This window comes from Trachemys scripta, chromosome 3, assembly GCF_013100865.1.
Source record: "Trachemys scripta elegans isolate TJP31775 chromosome 3, CAS_Tse_1.0, whole genome shotgun sequence".
Taxonomy (NCBI): Eukaryota; Metazoa; Chordata; order Testudines; family Emydidae; genus Trachemys; species Trachemys scripta.
In genome coordinates, this window is record NC_048300.1 from 105,707,237 (window position 1) to 105,730,655 (window position 23,419).

Sequence of the window (23,419 nt, forward strand, 5' to 3'; positions counted from 1 at the left end):
GCTGTTCTTTGTAACCCTTCACAAATTCTCAGGGTAGAAAAAAGGACAAATATGTACTAAAGCCGCTGATTTGCGGATTAAGCAAATATAGTGAAGCAGCATGTGCCTGTCAATGAAAAACTGGGAGGGAACGGTAGTATCAGCAGCTTCTCCCGTGCGGCTAATGATTGGGTTTAGGGTGGGCTGAGTATATTCACTAACAACATCTGAAGCTGCTGCCTTAAATCTGCTCTCCGCTGCGGTCAGGATCTCTTTCTTGTGCAAAACCGGGATAGACAGAGGGACGTTGGTTCTCTGGTAAAGCTACATTGGGTTGCGCTATTCAGGACCCCTCGCTATGGGCAGCCAGGAAGCAGAGACCCAGGAGACTTTGCAAACCCCAGGTGGGAGTAGTAGAGTTTTTCTTTCAGATCCTGCTCTCTTTAACCTTTTGGGTTGCGGATGTCTTCCCTACTACTCCACCCTTCCCTCCCGCCCAGGAAATAGGGTGACTACTTCACCCAAGCATTGTCCGAACGCTTCTGAAACCCCGGCTGACTTCTTTTGTTTAGATTAGTGGTTTGCGTTTGCTTAAGGTGGGACCTGATTTTTCTGACTAACTGCAACTTTGGGGGCAGAGGACCCGTTTTGTCTGCACTTTTTTTCCCTTTTGTTATTTTTGTAACTAAGCTCTGCAGATCACCCTCTGGCACTTCTTGCCTTTCATGTTTACATCTCACTGTTGAAATTGACCCATTTCCTCTTCTATTCTGGGGTAATGTGTTCAATTGGCTTTTTGTCTTTATGTGAAGTCTAGCTGAAGCTCAGCAGGAGCTTTTTGTCTGTTTATAAAGGCTATGAAGGGATGAACTTGAAAGTTTCTTGCTGGCTATTTAAAAACTCTGACCCTAATTGCGACCCCATCTAAATAATGGAAAGCCTGGCTAGTGGAGCCTGAAGCCAGACATGTTAAATAACTATCTTACTGCACCTTGGAAAAGGAGCAAAAGGGTATCTGATTTTTCTGGGAACTCTCTTCTGGCCTCAACCTCATTCTGGAGTGCAAAATATCAGGAACACTTAAAATATACACCTGGAGGAGTGGAGAGAAAGAAAGCAAGTAAATTTAAATAGTATCTATTGCAAACTTTCCTTGAAGGATACAAAGAGCTGGCAGATGACCTACACCTGTATCTTGAATGTTTCTTACATCTTTATTTGTAAGCTGATTGTTTCTGGGCTGTAAAACAAAGTGTATGTGAGGGATGAGGTGCAGACTTTTTATAGTACATTAATACTGCGTAGATAAAACACTGCAACGTTATATGTTAGCTGTCTGATCAGGCAGCCTCTACTTAGATGGTCAGTTCTCACTCCCACAAGTAATCCAATTCACTTCTGTGGGGCTATGTGTGAGTCGCAGTGGCAGATTCTTTTGTCATTGATGCTGCAAGCTGCTCACTGTGGAAAAACACTGGGAGACTCTCAGAAGTCAAAGGGACTCTGGGTGCAAGAGGCTATACAGATAGGGTTGTGGGGAGGGTTTCACTTAGGCTATGTCTACACTGCACTTTCCTCATTAAAACTTTTGTCTCTCAGAGGGGGAAAAAAACCTCGTTGGGGGGTGGTTTTATTTTGTCAAGAAGAGTGGCTACACTGCTTACCTTACAGCAGCACCGAGGCTTGTAAGCTGTGCAGTGTAGACATAGCCTTGTAAAATGGTGGGTTTTATTACTTTTAATGGCAGAACATCAATTACCTTTTCCTGACCCATAGGTTTAGGTTACTAATTCCGAATTCCTGGAGGGCACATCTTTTGTAAACAGACAGCTTGAAGTTGTGCCTAATACAAATGTCTTTAGTTCTAGAAAATGGCAGACCAGAAGTTCCCAGTGAAGAGTCAAGCAGATTTACCAGAGATCAGCTCTTCACAATGGCAGCAACAGCTTGTTTAAACTTCAGTTCAATGATTTGCTATTCAATCCTGGGGCCCTTTTTTCCAAGAGAGGTAAATCAATGTACAGCTCTGCAGACTATTATTCAAATTACCTGTGTATTTTGTAGAACTTAAAAAAAAAAAAAATCAGAAATAACTTTATAAAAAAAGTAATCAGATCATTTCTATTGCAGCATCACCCTTAGAGGCTACATATGAGCTCAGGCCCCTATTGTGCCAGGCACTGTAAGAGACCGTTCCTGTCCCAAAACACTTGCAGCCTATTTTAGATGAGGCAGACAAACTGTAGAGAGAGGTGAAGTGATTTGCCCAAGGTCTTGTAGCTGGTCAGTAGGAAAACCAGGAATAAAACCCAGGTCTCTTGACTCCATTCCAATGCCTTATCTTCTGGATCACTCTCTTCCCTCCCCTCCCCCATCCACTTATGACTTCCCCCTCAGTCTTTCCCAGGTTAAAGTTTGCCAGGCTGGCAGATAGGAAAACCACCTTTACTGTCATATTAAATTGAGCAAACTTGATGTGCAAGTTGAGAGAGAAAAATAAATGTATGTAGAGCCCCATGAAACTTCAGAGTAATCATTTTAGAGCAAATCCATTGCTCAGAGAGAGAGAGGGGCAGGCCCTGGTCAGTTGGACAGATCATCCCCACCTGGGGCAATGCCTACAAGAGAGGGCTAAGGGTTTTCTCCTGAAACATTCCAGTGTTCCACCCACCTGCTGCATGGAGTGATCTTCAAAGCTTGCCCCCAGATGCTGCATAGTCACCAGGATCTGTGAGAGGCTAGTGCTCTCTGTGCAGAGGCCTTGTACCTCTGTTCCAGTGCTGGAGTCACCGTGGTTCTCTTCCCCTCTGGCTGTGTAGCTCCAGTGGAAAGGAAAAGTAAAGTGACTGAACATATTACCTCTTCCCAGGTAATTTCTATAAGGCCAGAGGGGAGATGTTGTTGTCTTCCCCCTGCCCAGTCCACACCTCATCCTCTGCATGGATCCCAAATTCGCAGGGTGTCCTCTGTGGCATCCTGGGATATGTGGGTAGGGGAACCATGCTGTGGAGACAGCAGATTCCTTCATTTGCCCCTTTCTTGCAGAGGGGATGAGGTCTCTGCACATCAGGTTCCACCTGCGTATGAACTTGGGGAATGCGTTCTGTCCCTGGGTAAGGTCCTACTATCTGACCTGTAGTGCAAAACAGCAACTTAGAATTTCCATCCTTTACACCTGCTTCCACTTGGAATAGATGCCGCTTCTGCTCCCGACTACAGAAATACTGAATTGTGGTGCCAGGTGATTTTAAATTGCTGTAGAGTTACTGCTGAATCTCCCACTCCTTTTTTTTTTTTTAATGCTTTGACTGTACTGGCAGGTACAATGAAAGAAGGATAAAGATGTAAGACTTGAATAAAAGTATTTTACCTAATGCTATCATTTTCCTTTGTGTACTGAGGTCTTTTATGGACAAAAAAAAAAAGTCTGGCTGTCATGATGTTTCCTTTTACAGGCAGAGAAAAAGGGTGCCAGTGATACGGTTGTCGGACTGATTTTTGGATGCTTTGCTTTATCTAATTTCTTGACTTCTTTAATATTAGGCAATTATGTAAGTATGTTTACAGTTTTCAGTACTGACGTAATTATGGAATAGGACCTAACAACCTTACGCAGAGTGTGGTCCAGTTAAACCAATTTGACTGCTGACATATATAAGTTTGCTCTTTTAAGCAAGTGAAAAGATACATATTGGGTCAGACCAAAGGTCCATCTAGCCCAGTATCCTGTCTTCCAACAGTGGTCAATGCCAGGTGCTTCAGAGGGAATGAACAGAACAGGTAATCATCAAGTGATCCATCTGCTGTTGCCCATTCCCGGGTGTTTAGTGGTCAGGAAAAACTAATTATGTGCACTCTGAGACTCACTCCATACTCTAGTAAATGTATTTATGTTGTCTTCCTATCTTCCAATTGCTTTTACAGACATCCATGCTCTTCCTTTAATGAAAAGCCTGGACACCTGTAAATTCAGCTAGAAACAAGGAAGATGTTCAGCAGAATGAGACTAAGTTGCTCTGCTTACCATCAGCAAGTACTCTACAGATCACAGTAGAGAAGCTGCTCTTTTTTTTTAAAAGAAGGCAGGTTTTCTCTGACTGCACATTCAGCCAGCTGGGTTAGGAGCAATAGTCTGTGCGCTGTTTTTACAGCCCTGAGTTCTCAGAGGCAGACCTCCTGGGAGAAGAGGTCAAAACTAGGACTGTCAAGTGATTAAAAAAATTAATCGTGATTAATAGCACAATTAATCACACTATTAAACAACAATAGAATACCATTTAAATATTTTTGGATGTTTTCTACATTTTCAAGTATATTGATTTCAATTACAACACAGAATACCAAGTGTACAGTGCTCACTTTATATTTTGGATTACAAATATTTGCACTGTAAAAATCAAATCATATTTTTCAATTCACCTAATACAAGTACTATAGTGCAATTTCTTTATCACAAAAGTTGAACTTACAAATGTAGAATTATGTACAAAAAAATGCATGCAAAAACAAAACAATGTAAAATTTTAGAGCTTGCAAGTCCTCTCAGTCCACCTTCTTGTTCAGCCAATCGCTCAGACAAACAAGTTTGTTTACATTTGCAGGAGATAATGCTGCCCTCTTCTTATTTACAATGTCACCTGACAGTGAGAACAGGGGTTCTCACGGCACTGTTGTAGCCAGCGTTGCAAGATATTTATGTGCCAGATGCACTAAAGATTGATATGTCCCTTTATGCTTCAATCACTATTCCAGGGGACAAGTATCCATGCTGATGATGGGTTCTGCTCGATAACAATCCAAAGCAGTGTGGACTAACGCATGTTCATTTTCATTATCTGAGTCCGATGCCACCAGCAGAAGGTTAATTTCTTTTTTGGTGGTTCAGGTTCTGTAGTTTCCACATAAGAATGTTGCTCTTCTAAGACTTCTGTAAGCATGCGCCACACCTCATCCCTCTCAGATTTTAGAAGGCACTTCATATTCTTAATCCTTGGGTCAAGTGCTGTAGCTATCTTTAGAAATCTCACATTGGTACCCTCACTGCAGATTTGACAAAACTTAACGAAAGTGTTCTTAAAATGAACAAAATGTGCTGAGTCGTCACCCGAGACTGCTTTAACATTAAGTATGTGGCAGAAAACAGAGCAGGGGACATACAATCCTCCCTCAAGGAGTTCAGTCACAAATATAATTAATGTGGTGCGTGTTGTGTTTTTTTTTTTTTTTTACAAGTGTCATCAGTATGGAAGCATGTCCTCTGGAATGGTGGCCGAAGTATGAAGGGGCATATGAATGTTTAGCATATCTGGCATGAAAATACTTTGTAATGCCAGCTACAAAAGTGCCATGCACATAACTGTTTTCACTTTCGGTGACCTTGTAAATAGGGCAGCATTATCTCCCATAAATGTAAACAAGCTTGTTTGTCTGAGTGATTGGCTGAACAAGAAGTGGGACCGAGTGGACTTTTTTTGTTTGAGTGCAGTTATGTAACAAAATCTACATTTGTAAGTTGCACTTTCACGACAGATCACACTACAGTACTTGTATGAGGTGAATTGAAAAATACTATTTCTTTATCATTTTTACAGTGTAAATATTTGTAATAAATAATATACACTTTAATTTCAATTGCAGCACAGAATACAACATATATAAACATCCCATATATTTAATACATTTCAATTGGTCTTCTATTGTTTAACAGTGCAATTAAAAGTGTGATTAATTGCCATTATTTTTTAATCTCAATTAATTTGAGTTAACTGCAGTTAGTGGACAGCCCTAGTCAAAACTGTGGCCAGAATATGCTGTAATCAATCTCTTTTTGGAGTATCTTCTTTTAATTTCAATTTTGCCTGTCTTTTTGTGACTAGTACTCAAAGACTAGTACTAGCTACACTTTTTTTTTTAAGTGTGTTAAGAGTATATTGTCTTTTGCCCCCCCTTTTTTTTTTGGGGGGGGGAGGAGGAGGAATAGTACTTTTCAATGAGAGTGGCATTAGACATCTAGTGTTTCCAATGGGAAGTCCCTTCAATTTACAAGAAAAAGAATAAAAGCCCTTACCGGTAAAAAGTGGCTGCCAATAATGGCCCATACACCTGACTTTTTAAAGTGGTGCCACAGCAAAGGACCCTGCTTAAAGTGCTGCCCTTTTTGCCCATGACAGAATGATCTTTTCCCTGAATAATTAGCCTTTCACAGATCCTGTGTTTACTGCCTTCTGGAGCTTACATGCCCTGAGCTGCATACCCTGTTGTCTTGGGTTAGCTGCTAGTATGTTAGATAGATGAGCAAATGGAAACAGCCATTTTAATCAGCTCCCCATTGCCTACCTTAATAGCACCATTACTGCCTGCTATAGGCAATGCTGGATGTATGTGAGTCACTCTATCTAATCAATATAAGAATGCTGGTGCATTCTGCCACTGTACAGAGGCTACAGCAAATGGCAGTGAGAGAGTTAGCTCTACCAGTGACTTACTGTTGGGGAAAAGTAGGTTAAGTCACTTAACCATTTAGAATATTTTTAGGTTTGGTTACAAGCTAAATGTGGGGGGAGTCTGATTCTCTGCCTTTGTTCTGTCAATGACTTTTCTAGAGCGTGCACACAGTGTTTTGATTTCATAACAAAACTCCCCAAATAAATTTCCTTGATTAAAATTGGACTGGAAGTAATTAAAATGTAACATTTATTCTTCACCAATTGCAGCTTGTACAAATTGGAGCCAAATTCATGTTTGTGGCTGGGATGTTTGTCTCAGGATGTGTTACAATTCTGTTTGGGTGAGTGTTTTCTTGTTTCTAGTGTGCAATTTGCATTGTGTTCTAATCATATGGAAAAACAGATGGTCTTGCTGTTCAAACTCAGGGCTAGAAGTCAAAAGATCTCAGCTCTGTTTCTGACATTGGGCCGATGACTTAACTTCTTTGTCTTAGTTTTCCTTCTCTGTAAAGTGGGAATAATACTTACCTAACTCCGGGGGCTGAGACCCTCGGCTGGAAGATGCCATAAATGCAATTCGCTATTTAGTTATTGGAAAAACCTCAAGTAAGTATGGTAATAAGTACATAAACAATCTACCTCACAAAATGGGATTTTTAATTGTTTTAAATCAATTTGGAAATTGGAAACTTTGCCTGGCAACTGTAGGTTCTAAGGCACCAATTTGTGCAACATGTAGGCTTTATTTTTTAAAAGTGTCTATTTCACAATGCTGTGAAATCAAGTTCAGCTTTGTGGGGATGCTGCTTGGCAAAACTATGAAGAGCAACAGAGGAAGGCACTGGAGTTCTTCACAGGGGAGAAGGATGCTGTGTTTGGCCCTCTGCCCCCAAAGGGGGTGGGGGAGTTGGAGGAGGGCTAGAGATTTTCCCACCCCTTCCCAGAAGCAGGTGGGAGATGATAGAACTCGCCTTTTCCCATTCAGGCACTAGGGGTATGTCTACACTGCATTGTCAGCCTGAGTCTATAGGATCTGAGACTGCAGACTCTGTCTTTTGCATCCACACTGCATAGTGAACCTAGGCTTACAATTTCTGGACCTGGGTCTTGCAATCATGCTGACACATCCATACTGTGCTACACTGATCCCAGCCCAACATTATTCTTGGGGCATATTCCAGGCTTCCTAGTGCAGCCTCTAGCTGTAGCCATTCTAGGCCTTATTTCACTGTGTATTGTGGGAAAACTTGACTGTCCATCCTACGGCACTTGACTGGAAGTTGTCTCAGCCTGCCAACACATCCAGCTGAGCCATCTTTGGGTCTACACCCCCCAAGAACCAGAGCCACAAACATGGGTGAAGCACCATGGGAAGAACTGGTCTAGCTTGCACTTTCCCTCCCATGTCAGGAAATGGTAGAGTGTCCATGAGACGCTGGTGGATATTTCGATAGAGTGTGTGTTTGGTTTGTGTGGTGGGTTTTTTTTTTTTTTTTTTTTGGGGGGGGGGGGGGGGGGGGTCCTACTGGAGGCACCTCTCAGAGGGGAATACAGATGTAGCAAAGTCCAGCTGGTGGGTGCTGTTAATGATTCTTGCTATAGCTGCAGATTTTCCCCATATGTTGACTGGTGCTTCTGGAGCAGGGCCATGAGAACAGACTAATGGGATCAGATCATGTGGACTTGGGATGCCCAGCAGTGTCTCCAGAACTTTCACATGAAGAAGCAGATGTTTCTGGAGCTTTGTCAGCAGCTTGCCCTGACTCTTCAGCATCAGGACACATGCTCTGGACCAGCCTGGCTCCCTCACAAGGTTGCTATAGCCATCTGAAAGAAGCTCTATCCCTGTCTGCTACAGATCCATGGCTAACCAGTTTGGTGTTGGCAAATCAATGGTAGGAGCTGTGCTGGTGGATGTTTGTGTGGCAATTGGAACTGAGATTTACCCAAAGGTTAGTGGGCATAAACAAAGTCCCTGAAATAATTTTGAGAGAACGGACTTTCCAAACTGCACTGGGGCATGGATGGGACTTGTGTCCTTAGTTTTCTCTCCTCAAGGAGCACGAGTGCATAAATGACAAGTGATACAACTTGATCATTATGGAAGCCCTGGTTGACCACAGAGGCTAATTCATGGATGCCAATGTGGGCTGTTCTAGCAAAGTGCATGGTGCCAAGGTTTTCTGCAGAACAGGACTTTACCTTAATGGACAGGCTGGGACACTATTCCCACTGAATGAGGTGGTCCTAAATAGAGTAACTGTCCTCACTGTTGTTCTAGGGAACTCTATGTATCCCTTATGGTTTTTGAAACAGTACCCTGATCTCAGAAGGCCTGGCAAAAGAAAGTTAATTACACCTTCAGTAGCTGTAGAATGGTGGTTCAGTGTACGTTTGGCAGATTGAAATCCTGCTATGGCTGTTTACTGGCTCATTTGGATGCTAGTGTTATGCTGTCCACGTTATTGTGGCTTGCTGTGCTCTTCACAACATCTGCGAGCTGAGCCATTTCTTCAGGTGTGCACTCAGGCTTTTACTGGATTGCTAGACCAGTACACCTATCATAATGGAATCAGGATCCACATGCACCATGGAAATCAGGGATGCTTTGTGCAGCCACAATATGGGCTTGCCTCACACCATGGTTGAGGGGAATAGTAAGTGTGTGAATATATGCAAATAGTAATGTGAAATATCATCTGTGGTGTGATGGATCCCTTCACACTTCCATTACCACTGAGGGATTCTCAATGAATTTAAATGTATGGATGCAATGGAATATATGGTGTTCTTTACTGTATAAAATGGGCATGTGCCTCAGCCCACTGTTTTTTGGATTGCTGTTATGTAGTTCTTATTTAGTGAAGGTAATAAACAGCTATCATGATGCCACATTTTTGTGCAAACACAACACTTTAATTCTAGACATGGTTTTAATAAAAACAGACAATATTAAACTACTAGCCAGCCCAGCTGCCATCAAACTCCCAATACCGGGGGAGGAATTGCAAAAAACCGTGCGTGGTGCTCATTAAATCACTGCCAAAAAAATGAACAATTGTGACACTCATTGGTGGCTCACTGCTTTGTGTCAGTGACTCTTATCAGACCTGTCCAAGTCACTACACCTTACAGGTTGCTGTCATAGTATTTGTCTTTTTAAAGAAGATTGTGTGAGATGTCAAATAACAGCTTATACCGTACTGGTCATTCTACGCATTGTGAGATGCATCTGCAGATATTATTCTCAAGAAGTTGTATGTATAAAATATGTAACTATTCTGTTTTAAAATGTTACTAGACAGGGTTGATAAACTAGTTTCTCCCAGATAAAGGAATATTGACGTACCGATGTGCCTACATATCTGATGTAAAATTAAGCACTGTGAGAGCCAAAACACAATGGGAACAATATCTGCATGTAAGTCACCAGGAAAAGCCAGGTTGATTTTTGGGGGGAGGTGAGTAATTAGCATGAGAAGATGGGTTTACAATGCAGTGTAGACATACCCTAGAGATACTGGAGATTCTTATATATCAAATACATGCAAAAGCTGGAGCACCCAAGCAGGTCCTGGGACAGCTCCTTCCACAGCACCTGAGAGTGAAAGTGGAACTGAGCTTCTCATCAGGACACTGTCCCTGGACTCTGATGGAGGGGGGAGAGCCTGCATTGGCTGCTAGGTGTCTAAACTTTTCAAACTCTTTCTTTATGTGATAGGCAGGTAAGAGTTATTCCCCATTTAACAAAGGGCAAGTGACTTGCCCTGTGCTTTGACCGCTAGACCATATTGTTTAAAATTATCATTTTGGTTTGGTTTGTTTCATTTTGTTTTTGTTTCTTTGTTCTTTCAGTATGTTGGATAGAGCACCTGATGGACCAGTATTCATTGGTTTGTGTTTTCTGGTTAGAGCGATGGATGCCATAGGCTTTGCTGCAGCAGTGACAGCATCATTTTCTATTCTAGCAAAGGCTTTTCCCAATAATATAGCTACAGTAATGGTATGTACAGAACTATACATTATAGCCAAATGTCCAGAATAAGTGTTTTAATGACTCTCATATCTTTATGCATTTTTGTGTACCAGACAGCCACTGTAACCCTACAGCTCATGTCAGGTGTCTAATATAAGCTCCTCCAATTTAAAAAGCCTGACAAAAATCTCTAATTTGAATTAAAAAACGATATATGCCTGGATTGAATAAATGATTCAGGTGCAAAAAAAGTTATGCAGGTCCTGGAACAATGGAAGGAATAAAGATGTAAAACTGAGCTAATTCAGTAACACATACAGGACTGTTAAAATAATAAAAACCTTGATGTCTTTCTGAGGATTAGTTGAGGAGAGATTATTATTATTTTTTTTAATTATATTGTTGTTGTGATCCGTTTACCAGCCTTGTTTGAAACATGGGTAGGATATTGACAGACAATGTACAACTTGAAAGCATTTTAAAAATGCAACCACTTAATCTAGTCTTCATGGAAACTGAATTCCGTATGACATAACACAACAAAGGGAAATGTCTTGGCTTATCATATAGCTTTCTGCTTCAGGATCAATCTGCTTTAACTAGGCGCTTCAACAAGGAGTTAAACCATTACATCTGGGATTTTTTTTATTCTAAGGTTCCTCCATTCTAGTGGGGACTGTTGCAAAGTGCCCTATGCTGTTGTGTCTAGCTGCATTGGTGATGGCTTCACTAGGAGTAGACCCAAGGGAGGGCATGCTGACCCAGCTTTGCATGATACTAATGCTGTGCCCTTGCTTTAAAAACAGCAAGTCAGTAGCAAGAGGAGGAGGGATCAAAGAAGTGGATATGGCTGGAGACTTGGAGAAGGAATTGGTGCTGCTGTTCAATTAGATAGAAGTAATCATAATTTTTTGTGGGGGGTGGAGTGCGTGTGGGAGAACTAAATAAAAGTTTACTTTAAATCTTAAACCCTCCATCTCCTTATACCAGGCTCCAGTTCACAAAGGTACTTTAAAGGTGGACTTGCTGAACTGGGGCCCCTGTCACCTGTCAGTCTTGTTTCTCCATGAGAGATAACACTGAAGGGCAGACTTATCTCCGAAATCTGTGAAAATAACTAGTCATAGTTTGCTGTTAACACAGCAAAAATCTCAGAAGTAGACTACCACACAGACACTACAGCATTGTGACATAAAAAACAAAAACTGCCCTGCCCCCCCCCCTTCCCCAAGCAAATTAACTCAAAGGAGACCGAGTAGAGACACAAGTCTGATATACATTTAAGTTTTACCCATATTTTAATTATGGGTGGCATTTTTTTAACCAAAATAGTTATACTGGCAAAAGCCTTTGTGTAAACAGTAATACAGTATAAAGGTGATTTCTATCAGTGCAGTTTTTCTCCTTCCTGCATAGGAATAATGATGCTGGTGAAAGCACTACCCATATAGTGTAAGCAGTACATCTTTCTAGTGTAAACATACCCTTATGTGAGCTTTCTTGTCACTGTTCTATTACTTCCCAGTGGATATTATGGCTAACTACTTTTTCCTGAAGAGAGAGAGAGGAAGAAAATTTTTTTAGTCTAAGTATAGATTGATCCAACAATGTAACTGAAGGGTAGTCAATTATTTTTGTCAAAGTCCATTTTTTTTTTGGGGGGGGGGTTAAGGTATAGTCATGGTCCAGACTCCAGAGAAGAAAATAAATAATAAAAATATGATAGATAAATAGATTTTTGAGGTCCATTCAAAAGCATCTGATGGCCTGGGTGTGATCCGCAGTCCACCTATTGACTACCCCTGATGGGGACTAATAGTATTGTAAGAGGAGACTAAGTCCACATAGGTCCCCTTCATCCTATTTTTTGAGGTAGCCTCTGATAAAAGAAACCAAACTTAGTGGGTCAAACATACCCATTTTGTGACTTGATGGACTTCATTAGATAGATGCAGGGGCTGAACTTGACCAATTGTATATAGGTAAAAAAGTGCTTCAACTTGAGGCATTTTTCACCCAAGCCCCAAAGAAGTGACTTGATGATGATCATCTGCAATATGTTTACAAAATTGCATTCAAACCTGAAGGGGAGAACTTAGTATTTGGGAAATGTAGTCACTTCATTGCTGGCCTCTCTGCAGATGTACTGGGTATATGGAACAGGAATGGAAGTGTTTTGCCCCAGAAACTAGGTATGTTAGGCAGTACTTGAGTAGCTAATACCAAAATATAAGAACTATACTTGGTCCTGTCCTCTCTGTGCTGAAATAAGAGGATCAAATTGCTTTTACCTAGACAACTTTCCAGACTCCGTTTGCTGTCCTTGCATGTGAAAGTGGTTGTTGATGAATCTGATTTGTTCTAGCTCTTGATCAATGACCGAGCCTTGCTTCTATCTAGCCAACCTCCTCACACTGGATGCTCCTCATAGGAAGTGGTTTGTCTCCAGACTGTTGCTGAAGAATTCGGATGCACCCAAAAATTGATGTTTGTTCTCTCTCTCTCTCCTCTTTAGGGTAGTCTTGAAACATTTACAGGGCTTGGACTGGTGCTGGGCCCACCTATAGGTGGCTTTTTGTATCAGTCCTTTGGCTATGAAGTCCCTTTCAGAGTACTAGGATGCATAGTGCTGATCCTGGTGCCGCTGAACATGTACCTCTTACCAAAATACGGTAGGCTCTTTTTCTTCCACTTCCTTTGATTAATATTTCAAATTTGAGATGGATGGATAGATACATACTCCAGTAAAATATTTTAATTCTTCATGTGTGTAACTATCTGTATGAGATTCCAGAGCTGGATCAGGCATAAGAAATCTTATGGCAAAATTGCAACGGATTTTAATGTTGCAGGATCAGGTCCTTGCTGAACATAACTAAAAATCATGGATGCACATGGCTTGGAATGAAGCAAATATCTTCTGTCCATCCCTGTAAATGCTAGCTTCCTCTGTTGCATTGAAATGCAGTGAGACTTTTCTACATGTGTCTTAGTTTTGGGACTGGAAATGATCAGTTGTCTTTACTTAGTAGCATTTTGAGGCTAGTTGGAGTCTTATAGTACCAAGGACAAAGGGATTCCTATGTATTGTATTCCACACAGTGCAAGATCTAATTAACACATGGAAGAGAATCCAGCTGCATGCAGTACTTTTGAACTCTGATGCATTTTGGGGAGAAAAGGTAGCTAGAAAGTAACTGTCCATATAATGACAGGTTTCAGAGTAGCAGCCATGTTAGTCTGTATCCGCAAAAAGAACAGGAGTACTTGTGGCACCTTAGAGACAAGTAATCCTGTTCTTTGTCCATATAATATGAACAGCCTAATGTTAGAAGGTAGTCATCACCAGATTGCTGGAGGATAAAACTAATGGAACAGTTCAGATGTGATAACTTTGGAGGATAAGGACTGCATAGCTAAATATTTGAAGCTTTATAGAAAGCCCACAAGGGAGGAGATGGTAAAGTTTAAAAAATCACAGGAGAGGAAGCACCGCATATATAATAAGTGTGTATCCTGCTTGTTACCACTACATGGGATATGCTGGTTAACCATTTGTCTGTCTTCAAAAGATGTTTATAGCTTGGATATAAATACTCTGAATTATGCAGCTTTGGAATTCTGCTATGTGGAAATCATTCTACAATAGTCCTAGGTTTTGATCTTGTAGATAACGCATATCAGTAGCAGTCTCATAGTACACACACTGAGATTGTGCCCATATTGAAGTGTGTTCAGGAACGAGGCAATGGAATATAACTTAAAAATGAAAAGACTAGACAAGACACATTTCAAATGCCATTGTGATGAGTGCATATCCAAGGTGCAGGAAGCCTGATCAGGTAACTGCATGCACATGCTAATTGATTTGGTTTGACAATTGACAATCTTTTTTTGTTTTGGTAGCACGTGTCTGAACTAGGAATACCATGAAAAGGGAGAACTTCCACATGTGGTTTTATGATGTACAATGTGTTAACTTTTTTTCTGGCCATTAAAAGAAAATAACTATCTAGTTTGATCTTCTGTAATGGCAGATGATGTACTGTAGAGAGATGGCTGTATTTCATATTTTTGCCTAGTCACTTAATAGACAATAGCCCAATTACTTTAATTTAAGATGAAGGCATTAAGTAGGAAAATTTTAAGTTCTGCTTTCTTCATTTTTTTTTTCCCTCTGTCATTTGTCTAGCTTCCAATTTTGGAGGCTTTTTAAAAAAAAAAACTGATCTTATAACAATGTCCAACCATGAGCTGTAACACTCTAAATTTTGCTTCAATTTGTTTGAGATTCCCACTGCTTTGAAGATGGTTGTGAGAGAATACTGAATCTTGGAAATAAGAGTAGGTTATGAGCATATCAAATTAAACACAATCCATGCTACCAAAAGAACACAGTTTCTTTTCTTCTCTTAAAACAGATGCAGTCGCTACCAAGGAATCATTCTGGATGCTCATTACTCTGCCAAAAGTTGTATTTCTCTGTTTTACTAGATTTTCACTAAGTGCATGTTTAGGCTTTCTGGATCCCACTATGTCACTGTTTGTTTCAGAGAAGGTGAGTCATCTTAATGTGCAAGAGATGGGTTAATGACTTCAGCAATATGGAGTACTTTAATCCAAATATTTTAAAATTAATGTCCTAATAAATTTTATTTTATCAAATGTGCTTGTCATCAGCATTAGCCAAGCTTAATACTGTATTGTTGACTTGCCATTCAGAGTAATTTGATTTCCGCAGTGCTGGGCACTAGTAGCTCCTATTAACTTCATTTGGAATTATGGGAACTCAACAGCTATGAAAATCCATCCCATGCTCTCTTTTAAAAATGTTTTTTTCCCCCCATTTTCCAGTTGCATAAGATCCTTCCCTAAGGTATTCAAATGGTGACTGCAACTCTCCCTTTCATGCACCCCGTCTATCAGATAAAATGAGTAAATGCTTTGTCTGTGGGATAATAGTCACTGTGACAGAACATTGTCCTAAGCAAAAGCATCTTATTTCGGGGTTAAGCTGTTTTGGCTCCACCTCTGCTTGTAACAACACAAAACACTTAAACTGTTTCAATAGTCTATTCTGAAGACACTATCTTGGCCTTGTCACTTATCCATTAAGATGGATAAGTGACACTTATTTGTATGCTTGCATGACATGCTGAAATAAAGTGCATACTAACAAAATCATTAGGTATGTATTAATGTTGTCATTGTGTTTCCCCATCAGGGAACTTGAAAACCAAGCTTAATTGCACCTTTGCCAAGTGCCAATTTTTTTCCTGATTCTTACCTACTTACTGTCTCTGGATAAGTATGAACAGATAATGCATGTGTGAATGGCAGGAGGGTTCATGTTCATGTGATTGGGTAAGATGAGTATTTACAGACTTAAAGGTTTCAATGGAAATAGCTGCAATCTTGGAATATTTGAATTGACTGAGCTCTTCAAATCTAGAATTGTGAATTGTTGATGCCATTGGGCTATAAAACTAGGGAAAGGCAAATGGCAAGTGAACAAAGCCTACTCTACAATATTCTAACTTCTCATTCTATTGTTTTTGCATCAGTGAGACCCCTTTCCTCTACCTCCCATACCCTGTTCTGAATCCCTCTTTATATCACAGAGACAAAGTGGGTGAGATGACCTTTTATGGGACCAACTTTTGTTTGGGGGAGGGTGGGGGAGGAGAGAGAAGCTTTTGAATTACACAAAGCTCTTCTCCAGGTCTGGGAAGTGTATTCAGAGTGTCATAGCTAAATACAAAGTGGAACAGGTTGTTTAGCATAAGAAGTTAATACATATTGTAAGGGAACATTCAAGGTGAAGTGGCCCATTAACATCCCTGCAGTCATAGGACAAAAAAGTGGAGTTAGTGGGTTACAGATGGTTGTAATAAGCCATAAATCCAGTGTCCTTTATTAAGACCTTGATTGTAGTGTCTAGCAGCATTATGAATTTAAGCTCCAGGCTCATCTTTTGAAGGTGTTGTGCATGTTTCCTTTGAGGAGGAGGTCTGAGAGGTCAGATATGGAGTGATGATTTTGTGAAAAGTTTTCACCCATATGTGATAGTGTTTTTGTCTTATCACTTTTCTGTGCAAGTTTATTTGACAGCATAGTGATTGTCTGGTTTCATAGTGATTGTCTGGTTGTTGGGGCATTGAGTGCACTGGATGAGGCAAACCACACATTGCAATAGGCATGTGTAGGACCCCTGGATCTTGAAAGGTGTATGTTGTTCCTTCTGTTGTTCTGGCAGGGTCTGGTGCCATTTTGAGTTGGTGGGCCCTAGTCTGTGGGGAGCTTGCTTCTGATGAGGAGCTTAGTGAGGTTGTGGGGGAGGGGATTGTTTCAAGGCCAGAAGAGAGGGTTCAGGAAATATTTTTTTCGGGATGTGGTCCCCATTGAGCATGGGTTGTAATTGTTTAATGATGCCCTATAAGGGTTCCAGTGTGGTGTGATAACTGACAAGTGGGGATATGCAATCAGAATTTTTGTTTTTCTGTAATGGAGCAAGCTCTCTCAGGCTATTAGGGAGGCCTGTTCTGTGATATAATCCACTCCTCTGGTGGACTGTCCTTATTTAGTGAAGGTGGTTTTAAGTGTGTTAAGGTATGTATCTCTGACTTACCACAGAATATGCTTTGAGGGGAATCTGATGGCCTGGCTGTAGGTAACCGATTTCTTGGTGTATCTGGGGTAGTTACTGGACCTGGGTAGGTAGGTATGGTGATCAACAGGTTTGTTGCATATAGCAGTCTGTCAGGTTTCTTCTGGAATATGTGAGGGGCAAGAGATGGTTCTTCAGTTTTTCTGAAGTCCTTTTGCAGAATTATTTAGCATATTTGAAGTTGTATATATTGGTCAGAGGGCTATAGATGATGAGCCCTCTGGGGATGATGTTTTGTTTCTTGCATTTACTCAGGAAGTAAATGTCGCTGTTTAAGTGTGGTTGTGTTGAGGAATTTCCATTTCAGTGGCAAAATTCAGTATCTTCCATTGTTGTTTGACTTGTTCCCAGGATATTAGAGAGACATAGTGGAAGAAGTAATAGCTTTTACTGGACCAACTTTTGTTTGGAGAAAGAGACCTACAACCCCAAATATGGTGTGCAGCTCTGCAGAAGGACTTCAGAAAAACTAAGAAACCATCTCTTGCATCTCCCATACTCCAGAAGAAATCACCTCATACAAGAAATTATCATGTACCCCCATATGATGGAAAGAAAAAAATCAAGAAACCTACCTGGAGATCATGCAAAAAACCTCAAATAACTTTTTAAAAACAAAAACTAACCACCGTCGGAACCAACTACAACTCCACAACCCACAGAACTTTGCCTCTGAGATGAACCATGGCAATAGGACCCGCCACATGAATGCTGCATGACAACTCAACATCATCAATTTATCAAGAGTACCCCTAATTGCAGTTGAATTATCTGTACTTTACAAGGGACCGAAATTCTGCCCCACCACAGACCCTGATACCATACTATCATGTAGAAAATTAGAATAACTTTCACGGACTCTTCCTCAAGTATTCTTTCACAACAATGACAACACCTCCCACAACTACCATGTCCCCTCCCACAGTCATAAGAAAAAAAAAATCATCTGACTGGACATCTGTTTCCTCTAAGCTGTGTGGTCACATTAAGTGTCGTGCAGGTATTCAGGGCTGTGGCGGGGAAGACATACTTCTCTCCCAGCCCTGGACCTGCTGCGGTGGGGAGAGGCACCTCTCCCTGCTGGCCCCAGCCTAGCCCTGCCCTGGACCTGCTGCGAATGGGGAAGAGGTGCCCCGGCCCCAACCCAGCCCAGTCCCAGACCTGCTGTGGCCAGGGGGGAGGGGGCGAGATGCCTATCCTGTGGTGCCAGCCCCGGAGCTGCCACAGCAAGGAGAGACCCCTCTTTCTCTCTTCTCTTCTTCTCACCCTCCCCCCCCCAGCCTAGGGAGAAAGAGAGAAAGTGCGCACGCGCACTGGGCGGGGGAGTCCTCTCTCCCTGCTGTAGTCCTGGGGCAGCCTGCACCCCAAACCCCTCGTCCCTGACCTCACCCCAGAACCCACCCCCCCAGCCAGATCCCTCACCCCTTGCATCCCAACCCTTTGTCCCAGTCCTGAGTCCCTTATCGCAGTCCCCACACCTCCAGCCAGATCCCCGAACCCCCGCATCCAAACCCCAGTCCTGAGCCCCCTCCCACACTCCAAACCCCTCGGCCCCATCCCCGCCACATGAATTTTGTTATGTGCACAATATGGAGGTGATGATGCACATAACAAAATTCATTCCACACGTGTGGAGAAAATTAGAGGGCACGCTGCTGGACACCCCAGAGTGGACAAAACCACACATTTGATTGCTTCAGGAAAAAAAATAGACTGTGAAATCCTTAACAAACAGCATATCCACGACAATCTTTCCCCTGCCAAGAGGACAGCTGTACAGTCCCTGAAATCCAACCACTAGATAATGATCAAACCTGCAGACAAAGGGAGTATTGTAATTCTCAACCATGATGACTACAACCATGAGGTCAGCTGACAACTTTCCAACACAATAATGAACTTAAAGAAGACCCCACACTACAATCCACCCAGGAATTTTAAAGATACTATCAAATCCTTCCTCAAACAACTCCAAGAGAAACTCTACAACTTCATCCTGCACAAAACTACCCCAGGGATCTTCTACATGCTTCTTGAGATATACAAACAATGGAACCCCGGCAGACCCATCATACCTAGCCATGGCACTCTTACTGAAGGAATATCTGGACTCATAGAAACTATCCTCAAACCACTCACCACGCAAAAGGTCCGCTTTATCCAGGACACATGAAACTTCCTGCAGAAACTCTGCAATATTAAGAAACTCCCTCAAACACCATCCTTGCCATCGTGAATGTCACTCCGCTATACCAACATTCTTCACAATGACCGCATCACTTCCTACCTCAAATATCTACAAGACAATGATCAATACTCAGATATCCACCCCAAACACATCACCAAACTCCTCCATTTCATCCTCACCCATAACAATTTCACATTCAATAACAAACAGTTTGTTCAAAGCATGGAAACAGTCATGGGTATTAGGATGGCTCCCCAATATGCGAACCTCTTCATAGGCCACCTTGAGGAAGAATTTCTGGACAAATGCACCATGACCTTTTCATCTTCTCGACAGATGACCTAAACTCCCTCAGATTTCCACCACAACTTCAACAAACCACCACCCATCTACTAAACTCTCTATAGAACACTCCCTCACCACCATCAACTTCCTGGAGACCACTATCAGCTTCAACAATGGATCCCTACAGAAAACTGTGTACAACTCACAGATCACCACACTTGACTTCACAGATCCAGTAACTTTCCCAAACACACCATGCCAGGCAATCAGATACCACAGAATATGCTTTGAGGAGAAAGTCCGGGATACATATCTTACTGCACTTAAAACTGCCTTCATCAAACAAGGACACTGCACCAGAGACGTTACATAGATTGCATCAGGGAACGGGCCACCCAAACACCCTGAAATAACTTTCTTCAATATGGAAATAAAACTGTCTCTGACTGCACAAACCTAGTTGTCACCTATCATCCCATACTGGAACCCATACAGGGTATCATTAAATAATTACAACCCATACTCTGTGGGGACCCTGTCCTGAAAGAAAGCTTTCCTGAATCCCCTCTTTTGGCCTTGAAACAACCCCTTACTTCTCCAAATTAATCATCAGAAGTAAGCTCCCCACAGACCAGAACCCGCCAGCTCCTGCCATAGCAGAAGCAAAACCTGAAGACACATCACTATAGCTACAATGATCAATACCCCCCACAACGCACCCTTCAAGATCCATGGGTCCTACACATGCCTATCACATGTGGTGTACCTCATCGAGTGCACTATATTCTCCAATAAATAACTAATAACCAGACCGTTATTATTCTCTCAGATAACTCACAAAGAAAAATGATGAAAGACAAAAACACCATCTCACTGGTGTTTGAACACTTTTCATGAAACAGTCACTTCATATCTGACCTCAGTCGTCCTCCTCAAAAGAAAACGGCACAACACTTTCAAAACACAAGCCTGGGAGCTTAAATTCATAACTTTGCTAGACACTAAAATCATGGTTTTAATAAAGTATAGGATTTATGGTTTATTACAACAATCTGTAACCCACTACCCCACCTTTTTTGTCCTATGAGCAGGGTGTTAATGAGCCACTTCACCTTAAATGGACCCTTAGCATATATGCTAACTACTTATGCTAAACAATCTGTTCCACATCTTGTATTTAGCTATGACAATTTGAGAACCCTTCCAAGACCAGTAAAAGAGCTCTGTATAGCTCAAAAGCTTGTCTTTTTCATCAACAGAAGTTGATTCAATAAAAGATATTACCTCACCCACCTTGTGTCTCTCATATCTTGGAACCAACATGGCTGCAACAACACTGCAAACAACAGAGGGGTTTTTTGTGACTTTTTATTTGTTTAAAAAAAAAATCATTAATTTTTTCCAGTTTAAAAGCCATCTTAAAGGGAAATCCTGCTGTAAAATAAATTAACCTAGTAGGAAGATACAAATGCTATAGTATTCTACTATTAACATAACTAAAAATTGGAGGAGATGTAAATACTAGAGCCACTTGTACTGTACTCTGAGATCTAGATTTCAAACACCCCAGATTCTGAGCTGTTAAAATGAAGCCTTTTGGATTGGGGACAAATCTGTCAATTTTTGAGATTAGATTTGAACCATGCATGTCTGTGGAGTATTGGAACCTGATGAATTGAAGAGATTTGGGGTAAGGGGTAACCCCAAAACTTCTACTGATACGCAAGTATTGAAAAATATATTTCATAAGGAAGTTAAAATTATTGGCTTCAGCCACTTAGCCTAAAATGTGATTCTTATAGAATTTTTTAAACTTTCTTTTCTTTTTTTTTTTTTTTTAACTTTATTTTACAGTTCAAATTACCGGCTGGTTATGTGGGTTTAGTATTTCTAGCGTTGGCACTCTCCTACTCCTTGTCTTCACCATTACTTGGGCTTCTAAGTGATAAAATGCCAGTGAGTAAAATCTCTTGTTGCTTGTATAGTGTCATATGTACATGACTAGCTTAAATATGCAAAGTAAAAAAGCAGAGAAGTCTCTTTTCTGAAGTCTTAGATCAAGACCCCAATTCTGCAAAGGGGTCCATCTGCCCAGGCCTTTACACCTGCACTGAGTCCCATTTTCTTCAAAGGATCTGAGGTTACATTAATATCACAAATGCACTTGTTCATTATCTTTACTGTTTCTACGTACATTATAGCTGATATACAGCTGGATTTTTAGATGGGCTAAATGCATGGTCGGCCTCTTAGATGTAAAGAATCACTGCTCCAGGTAGAGCTGGAATTGGGGGGGAGAGAGGGTGTGGGGTGGTGAACAAGCTGTCAGGATATCCCTCCCCCCCCCCCTTCAGGACAAATGTACTGGCCAGCCGTACCTTCACACTCTTAATGAAAAGCTCACTATAGGAATATATTTCAAATAAGCTTGGTATATGTGTGGGCTAGGAGGCTTTGGTGACACAGCCTTTTACCTTTGGAGATCTTTGTTCAAGTCTTATCTGATCACAAGGGCAAATGTCTATTTATTTTGACATAGTATGTGTCACTTTTGCCATTTACCAGTGACCACCAATTATGTAGCAAAAAGACAATAGGAAAAGCAGAGATATTGAATATCCAAAATTATGTTCATGGTCAACTCTGTATGGCAGCAAGCACTTGACAGTAGTGGGAGCCGTTAATGTCACATCAGCATCATGTGCAAACTTACATTTCAGCAGTATTTTTTTTTTCTTTTTTTAAGTCCTGAATCATCCTACTGGTGAAAACCAAGCTTTGGGCACCTGGTAGCAGAGTCTGCTTGCAATAGGGTCACAGTGACTTGAAATACCCTCATCTCCTGATTTGTCAGCTGAAAGCTTCCAGATACAATCCCCACAGTAGGCAGTACTTGCCAGGGAGTGGGCATGAGATAGGAAATGTACTGATCAGTGCCTCTCCCATACATCCACCTATGGAGCCTCAGTCAGAATGTAAAGGAGTTTTCCGCAGGGGCCACTTTTAAAAGCTTCATTGGGGGTTGAGGTCATCCAGTCAAACTCTTAAATTTGCCTCTGTTACCAGTCATATCTGCAGCATCTTCTTACACTGGGAGTAGGAGATACTGTGGTGCCATAACTAATGCTGAGTGGCAAATGTTAAGTGTAAGGACTCGTACTCTGTTGTGATGGGGAGAGAATATTAACTTTCTCTAGAAAATTATTGTTCTACATCCCACTTCCTGCTTTCACCCCCAAGAGGTTTGAGCTGCTTCTGAAGGACGGGAAATGCATCTGAATGAGTCACAAGTATCTTCCTTTTCCCTGGTGGGTTTGAAGTGTTCAGAAATACCTTAACCAAATTATTTTTGCGTATGTGCTAGTTTGGCAGATAAGAGTTTAGTTGAGTTTGAATTTCTTCAGACCTTTGATTTCTCTTTCACAGCACCTAAGGAAATGGTTGTTGGTCTTTGGAGGTTTACTGACAGCATTGTCCTTTTTCCTGTTAGGACCTGCTCCCATCTTGCACATTGAAAGGTACAGTTTACCACCTTTTATCTCCAACACTATCGAGTGAGCTTTCCCCATTAATTGGCATTCTGTCTAATTATTACCACTTTATGTAGTCATTCAATGCAAGAGGAGTTTATCTGCTGAGCTTTTGAAAAGAGATACTGTTTTCCTTGCTCAAGCAGCAGAACACAAATGTACCTCCAGATGGGAGCATCAGAATACTTACATACGGTTATAATTAAAAAATGACGACTAGAAAAAATAACTCATCTATACTGTCCTGCAGCCTTTGCCTCTTCAGAGTTGTACCTACTCACTTTAGTCTGTGTGTGGGGTGGAGAATAATAAAGGTTAGTTTTGTTATTACTGGTAGGTCCTCCAGGA

General features: G+C 41.3%; 1 protein-coding gene across 1 annotated transcript in view; it reads left to right on the forward strand.

The window, feature by feature from the left end:
- The first annotated feature begins 257 nt into the window (after nt 1–257).
- Nucleotides 258–23,419, forward strand: part of LOC117874921 (MFS-type transporter SLC18B1-like) — a 33,734-nt gene continuing 10,572 nt past the window's right edge. The window contains exons 1-9 of the mRNA XM_034765628.1: nt 258–383; nt 1,842–1,987; nt 3,435–3,530; nt 6,693–6,766; nt 10,281–10,428; nt 12,917–13,073; nt 14,823–14,959; nt 21,396–21,497; nt 22,968–23,059. Coding sequence (XP_034621519.1) covers nt 338–383; nt 1,842–1,987; nt 3,435–3,530; nt 6,693–6,766; nt 10,281–10,428; nt 12,917–13,073; nt 14,823–14,959; nt 21,396–21,497; nt 22,968–23,059 — 998 coding nt within the window. The 5' untranslated portion in view covers nt 258–337. The remainder of the gene's footprint in view (nt 384–1,841; nt 1,988–3,434; nt 3,531–6,692; nt 6,767–10,280; nt 10,429–12,916; nt 13,074–14,822; nt 14,960–21,395; nt 21,498–22,967; nt 23,060–23,419) is intronic.